This window comes from Lycium ferocissimum, chromosome 12 (genome assembly GCF_029784015.1).
Source record: "Lycium ferocissimum isolate CSIRO_LF1 chromosome 12, AGI_CSIRO_Lferr_CH_V1, whole genome shotgun sequence".
In the NCBI taxonomy this organism is placed as follows: domain Eukaryota; kingdom Viridiplantae; phylum Streptophyta; class Magnoliopsida; order Solanales; family Solanaceae; genus Lycium; species Lycium ferocissimum.
The window spans coordinates 42,555,083-42,564,710 of record NC_081353.1 but is presented as its reverse complement, the minus strand read 5'-3'; the positions used below and the strand labels follow the sequence as shown (position 1 = coordinate 42,564,710).

At 35.5% G+C, this 9,628-nt stretch overlaps 1 protein-coding gene and 1 pseudogene across 1 annotated transcript; both read left to right on the top strand.

The window, feature by feature from the left end:
* LOC132039331 (zinc finger protein ZAT10-like) overlaps positions 1-1,392 on the top strand; it is a 1,738-nt pseudogene extending 346 nt beyond the window's left edge.
* A 4,102-nt stretch (positions 1,393-5,494) lies between these two features.
* On the top strand, positions 5,495-6,518 carry LOC132039802 (zinc finger protein ZAT10-like). The gene has a single exon (XM_059430328.1). The coding sequence runs from the start codon at positions 5,651-5,653 to the stop codon at positions 6,332-6,334; it is 684 nt and encodes a 227-aa protein (XP_059286311.1). The 5' UTR covers positions 5,495-5,650; the 3' UTR covers positions 6,335-6,518.
* Positions 6,519-9,628: the final 3,110 nt, after the last annotated feature.

Sequence of the window (9,628 nt, the reverse complement as noted above, 5' to 3'; positions counted from 1 at the left end):
ACGATAAGAAAAGATTGCGTCCTTTTTTTCCAAAAAACTTTTCCCAATTCCCGGGTTATATTAAAAGTTTTGTTGTTGAGAGATGTTTTGACTTTTGAAGGAATCTATAATCTATCCACTTGCATTGGGCATATTCCCCCTCTTCACTAATAAAAATACTCGCTTAGGCAACCGACCCCAATCCCTTCATCCTAGCTTGTGGGCTTGTGTAAGCGCCCTTCTTGAGACTTAATTCAGTCGACCAACTAATACTTAACAAGTTCCACTTGGCCCTCAAGCAACATAATCTCTTTCAAACGTGCTCAATTAACCTTCCATTTTCTTTACATTACTTAAGCAACCACCTAATTACTACCTTCCTACTCCTTGTCTCGCAACTTCCTTCTCTAATTTCTCCCCACACACCCCACCCTTTATATATATCCAAAATCACCACTTCACACTCACTCAATCACCAAGCTTTCAAAATCTTTCTCTTCTCTCCATTCATAGATTCTTAATTTACTCACTACTTTGAGTTCACAATTGTTTACACTTTGTTTCTTTCAAGAAAAATCAACTAGCAATGGCACTTTGAAGCTTTGAATTCTCCAACTACCACAACCCCACCCTCATTTCAATTTGAGAAAACTACTCAAAGCTACCTTGAATCTTGGACAAAAAGGCAAGAGATCAAAACGACCTCGTAGCATCATGGAACAACAACCAACTGAAGAAGAATACTTAGCTTTCTGTCTTCTCATGCTCGCACGTAGCGGTAATAATAATTTTACTACCACTACAACAAATTCAATAACACCGTTATATCAAACAATTTGTACAAGTGTTCAGTGTGTGGTAAGGCTTTGGTTCTTATCAAGCTTTGGGAGGACACAAAGCTAGTCACCGTACTCAAACTACTCCTTAACGGAGATAAAGTCAACGAAAACGCCGTTACAACCACGACCAGTGCCACGTCCTAGCTAACGTTAGCGGAAAGACTCACGAGTGTTCCATTTGTCACAAGACTCTTCCAACTCCGGACAAGGCCGGTCATAAAAGGTGTCCCACGAGGGAAGGTGACGTCATCGTCATCGAGCGGTGTGGGGTCCACGAGCAGCCAGCGTGGCGGCTTTGACTTGAATATTCCGGCTTTGCCAGAATTTTTGGCCGGGTTTTGGCTCAGGCGAGGAGGAGGTGGAAAGTCCTCATCCAGCTAAGAAATCACGACACTTGCTGCCAACTAAACTTGAATTATTCCAACAACAGTAGGACTTGAAGACTTGAACAAAACTATACAAATTTAGTTGATGAGTTAGTTCTTCAATTAGTTGTTACATGATTCATGGAGGGTGGATAATTTATTTATTTTTTTATTTTTTATTTTTTTTGTAAATATCGAGTACACTTGGTAAAAGTGGTTATTTGATTATTTAATTGATTTAATTTATATTTTCAAGGCATGACTATGTTCACACTTAATTTTTCTTTTTTTGTTTTTTGTTTTACCGGTATTAAATTTATCCATTTTAGGTTAGCTAATGTGGTTAGTAGTGAATAATTTCATTTTAGAAACAAAATGTTCCTTACCAAAAAGATTAGATTTTAAGGTGACCATCTCCCAAGTAGTAAAATGTGCATAACGAATGTTTCTTTCTTTCTTTTTTCTTATAGCTGTCTACGGTGGGAAGTTTGCCTTATAATTGCTAGCTAATCATTTTAACTCTTTCCTTGGTAGTCATGCAATAATGAATAGTTAAAAAGATAATAACAATGTTAAACAACTTACGTCATCCCTACAAGAACCATTATCTTTAATTTAATTAGTCATTAACATAGGGTCCATTGACAAATTCATGCATTTACATACGTCTACAATTTATAGTAGCCAACTTGTAATAAAACCCTATGAAGAGTATAAGGAAAGGGAAACACAGTCAACGTTGGCAAGTTGTTAGCACGGCTGCTGGCTGCTGATAAAGTCAGACAAGATTTAGGTCAAATAGTGCGAAATAACACTGATTACTACTGTTGGATTATGGATGCAGTGGTAGAACTTAAAAGGTTTTATAGTTTTCAGTTGACTCTAATTTTTATGCACTAATAATGTACATATATATTTATATAATCACATCATTATATATATATTTGGAGAATAGCAATTTATGATTGATTAATCAATATGAAAAATATTTTTACAATATTAGACCACCAATTTATATTTTGCCAAAATTTTAAAAATGCTTCTGGGGAAAATTATTCTTTTAGCTTTGTAATTAATTTTTCTACAACCCAAAAAAGATAATTTTGTTCTCAAAAATTAGCTTAAACACTTTTAACTCTAAAACAAGTATTTTTGCATATAAAAGAAATACCATTGAATTTCCAAAAACTTGGTCAAATAAACTAACAACAACAACAACATAACCGGTGTAATTCCATAAGAACACTCCTAAGTAGGATGTAGGCAAACCTTATCCTACCTTTGTCGATTAGTGAGGTTATTTCCGATAGGCCCTTAGCTCAAAAGAAGTGTAATCAAAACATGGTTGAAAAGAAAATAACGACAACAAAATAGGAAGATAAACAAAACAAATAAAGCAACATATCTTATTGAAAATTGAAAAATAAAATACTACGCGAATACTACTAATACTATTACTCCCTCCGTCCCAAAAAAGATTGACACTTTTTTCGCTTTTTGGTAGTCAATCCAGTTGTACTTGACCGCCAATTTTTTTGTAATATGTCTTTTAAATATTTTAAATTATTAATTATGGTGACTTATTAAAATGCTTTTACGTAATTTTCAAATATATAAATTTTATCTCAAAAAAAAATTAAAGATTTTATGTTCAAATGCATGATTAAAATTAAAAAAATTTGACTCGAAAAACGAAAAGTGTTACTCTTTTTAGAGAGAGTACTAAATAAAGAGAAGATGAGAAGAGGAGACTAACCCCCCCCCCCCCCCCGCCTTTCCACATAAACTATTTAAGTACTTTTCGTCCCATAAAAGTGTCACCTTAGCTAAAAACACGCATATTAAGAAACCAATAATGCACAATGTCGAGTTTATCAAATTACCCCTATATAATAAAAATAAATTACTTTTACCTTTTAATTAGAGTTAATGCCCCAAAATAAATCTTTTGACATTGAAATTCAACAATGCCAAGTTCTTATGGCTGGCTTTCAGTCAATCGTTTAGGATGTTACTTTATTGTCTAAGGGTAGAAATTGAAAAAACTAATCAATTTACGTCTTCATTTTCTAAAATGACACTTATTATGGGATAAAAAAATTTGATTAAGGTGACATTTATTATGAGACGGAGGAAATAATTTTTTATATCTTGTGAGGAGATATTTTGACTTTTGAAGGAGTCCATAGTCTACACCACATGCATTAGGCATATTCCCGGCCTTTTTGCACTAATAAAAATAGGAATTTTTACGCGTTATAAATGCCTACTTCTAATACGTAATTAATGGTAATAACTACCTTTTATTTTAATTACTAATAATAACTAAATATTTTTCTAATTTAACTATTATAGCTACACGATAATCTTTTGAATTACCATTTCACAAATACACCTAAAAATTAGCACTCCAATCCCATATCCCCTTTAATGTTATGATATATTAATCACTTAATATACGTTACATTCTCTCCCTTTTCATAACTTCTTACCTTTTATGATCGTTTTCTCTTCCTATCTTCACTTTCAACGAAAATTTCAACTTATTCTACTTTGATCAAGAAGATTCGTTTATTTTATCTTCTTTTTTTCCAAAAAGAAAAAAGAAGCCTTAAAGTATACGTTCTATCCCATCTCCTTTGTTTCGTGAAATTTTCGCTATTTTGTGTTATTATTCTTCCACAAAAAATCAAGGTGGAAGCGATTATTTCTTGACCATGGTGGTGGTTATGGTATATGCACATGAGAGTAAAGAGAGAGAAAGTTTTTTAGGGTTTGAGAAGACGAAAAATATATGTATTTGTGTATGTTCTATGATATAACTACCCAATTTGTGGTTGGTGGTGTATTTTGTAAGTTTTTCTATATATTTGTGTATTTTGTTCAAATTAATTCCATCGGTTCATCTAGTTTTAAATACATACACGTATGAATACATGGTAAGTTTCTATATATTTATGTATTTTGTTCAAATTAATCCCATCAAATACATGGGTGATGCAAGTTGTTACTCACACAAATATATGAGATTTAATTTAAAATACATGGGTTTGATTGGAAACTTCAAATACATTAGTTATGCTATCAAATACATGGGTAAATAAAAAAACGAAATCAATATTGAAGACTTCAAATACATTACCACTAAATACATGGGTGATTTAAATTGTTACTCGCACAAATACATGATATTTAATATAAAATACGTGGAGTTTGATTGGAAACGTCGAATACATTAGTTATGCTATCAAATACATCGGTAAATAAAAAAACGAAATCAATATTGAAAACTTCAAATACGTTGGTTCGTTGATTGATCGTGTTTGTTTGTCGATGTATTTTCCAAGGTGTTGAAGATTTAACGAAATTTGAATTTTACGTTTGAATGTTCAAGAATGCATGGAAGGAGAGAAACGCGTGAGGAAAGAGAATATTACGGAGATTTTTGAAAGAAGGTAAAAAATGTCTTAATTTCTCATTTAATACCCACTGGATAAACGCAAATAAAGGGGCACATTTCGCTTATTTTTACCGCATGCTCATGTATTTGCCGGCAACAAATACATGCGAAAACATACACAAATCGGATGATTTTTAGCTACGAATGGTAATATTAAAAGGGTAGGCTAGAATGGTAGGGAAGCATAGTTCTGATAAGGTAGTCGTTTGAGAAATTTTACCATAAAAATACTCGCTTGGGCAACCGGCCCCAATCCCTTCATCTAGGCATGGGTTTGTTGCCGCCCTTCTTGAGACTTAATTCAGTCACCACTTGGCCCAACTAAAGTGGGTTTGTGATGGGGTGGTCGGAGATCTCTTCACCCTAATTAAAAGTTTTGGATTCGAATTTTTGGGAATAATCTTTTTTTGTTGGAAGCGTTGTCCTAAAAATGAGCTCCGTAATGTGCGAATCCTAATATTGAGTCCATTTGGGTTGGCTTATAAGTTGCTTATAAGTTATTCACTTTTTTTTGAAGATTGCTTGGTCAGCTTTAAAGTCGTTAAATCGCGCTAAAATAGTTCAAAAATAATTGAGCCGTCAATTTTAATTTATGTAAAAAAGCAGTTTATGTTCTAAAACAATTTAAAGCCAAAAAAAATAAATTGAGATCCAAACAGGCTCATTATCCGACCCTAAAGTGGGTATGGGACACCGAATGAGTACTCGGAAAAAATAAGTTCCACGTGGCCCTCAAGCAATCTCTTTCTCAAACGTGCTCCACTCTTCTTCCCTTATCTTTATCAAGTACTTAAGCGACCACCTAATTACGACCTTCCTACTCCTTGTCCCGCAACTTCCTCCTCTTTCTCACCACACCCCTTTATATACAACCCACTAACAACTTCACTCACCAAGCTTTCAAAAATCTTCTCTCTTCTCTCCATTCATAGATTCTTAATTTACTCACTACTTTGAGTTCCACAATTTTTTACATCTTTGTTTCTTTCAAGAAAAACCAGCTAGCAATGGCACTTGAAGCTTTGAACTCTCCAACTACCACAACTCCACCATCATTTAAATTTGAAACTACAAGTACTCAAAATTACCTTGAGTCTTGGACTAAGGGCAAGAGATCAAAACGACCTCGTAGTATCATGGAGCAACATCCAATAAATGAAGAAGAATCCTTAGCTTTTTGTCTTCTCATGCTAGCACGTAGCTGTAATAATAATTTTACAACCAATTCAACGACACCCGTTATATCAAAGAATTTGTACAAGTGTTCAGTGTGTGGTAAGTCTTTTGGTTCTTATCAAGCTTTAGGAGGACACAAAGCTAGTCATCGTACTAAACAACTCGTTAAGGGTGAAGTCAACGAACACTCCGTTACAACCACGACCAGTGCCACGTCAGCTAACAACGTTAGCGGAAGGACTCACGAGTGTTCCATATGCCACAAGACTTTTTTAACTGGACAAGCTTTGGGCGGTCATAAGAGGCGTCACTACGAGGGGAAAGTGACGTCATCGTCATCTAGCGGTGTGGGGTTCACGAGCAGCCAGCGTGGCGGCTTTGACTTGAATATTCCGGCTTTGCCAGAATTTTGGCCAGGTTTTGACTTGGGCGAGGATGAGGTGGAAAGTCCTCATCCAGCTAAGAAATCGCGACACTTGCTGCCAACTAAACTGGAATTATTCCGCCAACAGTAGGACTTGGAAGACTTGAACAAAGCTATACAAATTTAGTTGATGAGTTAGTTCTTCAATTAGTTGTTACATGTTTCATGGGAGGGTGGATAATTTTTTATTTTTTTATTTTTATTTTTTGTAAATATCGAATACACTTGGTAAAAGTGATTATTTGATTTAATTAATTTGTATTTTCAAGAAATGACTATGTCCACACCAAATTTTTCTTTTTTGTTTTTACCCGCTGTTCGTTATCCATTTTAGGTCTCGTTAATCCAGGTTGTATTAGCCAATTTCATTGTAGAAACAAAATGCTCCTTACCCAAAAAAGATTCGATTTTAAGGTGACCATGTCCACGCACAAGTGGCAAAATATGCATAACGACTGTTTCTTTCTTTCCCTTATAGCTGTCTACAGTTGGAAGTTTGCCTTATTATTGCAAGCTAATCACTTTACTTTTCCTTAGTAGTCATGCAATTATGAATAGTCAAAAAAAAAATAAGATCAATGTTAAACAACTTACGTCATCCCTACAAAAACCATAATCTTTAATTTAGTCATTAGCATAGGGTCCGTTGACAAATTCATGCATTTACATAACATACGTCAACAATATATAGTAGCCAACTTGTAATCAAAACCCTATGAATAGTAAAGGAAAGTGAATCACAGTCAACGTTGGCAAGGAGTCCGGCACTTTTGTAACTCAGAAAAAAAATTTGGAACCAAACTAACCCATTAAAAAAAAAAAAAAAAACCAAACTAGGCTTCACGCACAGATTCTGTGCGTGAAGGGCCAAACTGTACATTTACATTTTGTCCCTTTCACGCACAGAATCTGTGCGTGAAACCCTTACCTAAAACCCGACCCAACCTTTATTTTTCTCTTATCAAACTCAAAAATTAAGGTTTTTTGCGTACTTTGATCGAAGATTAGTCAGGTTTCAAAACACCGGAATATAAATATTTTATATAGACCTTAATATTTTTTTTAGTGTACAATAATATCGACTCATTACATCAAGTATACATATACATTTGGATTGTCGTTTTAGGGGTTGTAAAGTGCTCCGAAGTACATCTGAAAACTTGTTATATTTAGGTTTAAGTGCCATATTTTATAGGGTGCGGATTCTTTTATGTCTTTTTTATTTTGTTATTGTATTGTGTAATCCGCACATTTTGAATGTGCAAAAATAAATATAATATTTAAAAATAATTCATCCAATACGAGAGGTTCATAATAATTGAAAAAAATTTCATTCCATTAGCAATGAAATACATCATTAAATTACAATAGACTAAAAAAAAAAAATCAAGTTCTAGACACTCTTCTACTTCCAGATGTGCTGCCACCACGAGAGTTTTGTCCACATGAACGCTTATCATGCCCAAATTGCTTACATGTCGAGCACTTGCGAGAGTAAGTCTTTTCGCTAATATCCATTTGATTGTGATAACGGGTTAGCTTGTTTTTTCCCAATTCACGGATATGGTTCTTGTTCGCAATCATAGAAAACGACGCGACTGGCCAATAAGCTTGATCACCAAGGGGCCGGAATTGGCCGGAATATGCTTTAAAGTATTTTACGACCTTATATTCCTCCGCTACATAATCAGTTACATTTCTGGCCATTCTCTCAAAGCACTTGACTGCATGAGAACATGGCATGTGGTACGTTTGCCACTTACCACAAGTGCATGATTGTGTACGCTCAGTAACGATATGTTTGTTTCCTCCTTTTCCGTCGCAATAACCCGTTCTAACTTCATACACTCATTGAACGACGTCATACTCAATCATTTGGTGACCCTCTGCCTTTCTTCTATAGTGCTCTATTTTTTTGTAGGGCTTTGGCATCCATGTTCCCTCGTCGGCTAATATAGCTATGGCCTGTCTTGACCTATCCGCAAATCGCTCCATGACCTGCTTGAAAGTTAGTCTTACATTGCGGTGACAGGTAGTCCTCGAGCAGATTTGAGGAGTCCATTGAAAGACTCCGAGCTGTTCGTTGTGAGTATGCCCCATCTCCTTCCTCCATCAGCATAAAGAGTCAATTTTTCAACTTCTAATTTCATTAACCAAACATATGCCTCTTCACTCATTTCCCTTAGCAGCTCTATTTTTGCAACCCATTTTCTTTGTTGATGCTGCATCGCAGCCCCCCATATCAATTTATTTACAGTGCCATTTCCAAACTTTGTTTGCAAATTAGCCTTTAAGTGCTTTAAGCAATATCGATGGTAAGCATGTGGAGGCTGCCACCCTTCCAGAGTACACATATTGTGCAATATGCCTTTATAACGATCCGATAGGACACATATGCCCTGACGACCCTTAATAACATGAGTTTGTAGATGAGTCAAGAACATCCTCCATGTCTCGTTGCTCTCGTTGGCGGCAATTGCGAAAGCAAGAGGAAATATTGACCCATTGGCATCCATACCTACTGCAATTAGGAGCTTAATGTCATATCGGCCATACACATGGGTCCCATCTATCGATATCACATTCTTGCAGTGAGCAAAACCATCAATACTTGGTTTGAATGCCCAAAAGACGAAGTCGAAAATTCGCCCTTCTAAAAGTCGTCACCGTACAACGGTGCAGATTAGCATGTTATAGAGCCGCCATATACCCCGTAACGCTGAAAAGAGGATTCCCAAGTTCCAAAGATCGTTTCAAAAGCACGTCGATACCGAGAAATCCCTTCTCTTGCTTATGATTTTACCATATTTTGAGTGGACCATGCCAATACAAGTTTTGATAGGCATCCTGCATAAGTTTAAACAAACAACATTTAACAATTATATTTTAATTGCTATAAGATATATAATGTAAACGGTCAGATAAATTACCTTGGAGTTTTCTTAATGTGTTTAAGTAACATACGAGAAATCATGTTTATATCTAGATTACAATGATCTGCTCGACTTTGTCCCATATCACTAGTGTGCTTCGGTGGAATTTTGTGATTTCCCACAGACCATCTATTTTAGCAATTCCCCCAAGCAACCACCGACCTTGAGTATGTCGCCTACAAATCAGCCTCCATACCGATCGTTTGAGTCATCAACCTTAAACTCCTCATACCTTTACACAATACATTCGACAGCCCGTTGCAACATCTTTTTTGACGTGAAGCGCATTCCCTTTGCAATGACGCATTCATCAGTCATAGGATTTTTTGGTTCAATCCACGTTTTTTGGTGACTTTGATAATCATCTCTTGTGAAGACAAATGCACCCTCACGACCTCGAGACTCGTCAAGATATGGAATATAGTCGAATGCTATTGCATCGAGTCGATCGT

What these genes read in the sequence shown, in the direction of transcription:
- LOC132039802 (XM_059430328.1), top strand. Translation starts at nt 5,651, where the DNA reads ATGGCACTTGAAGCTTTGAACTCTCCAACTACCACAACTCCACCATCA.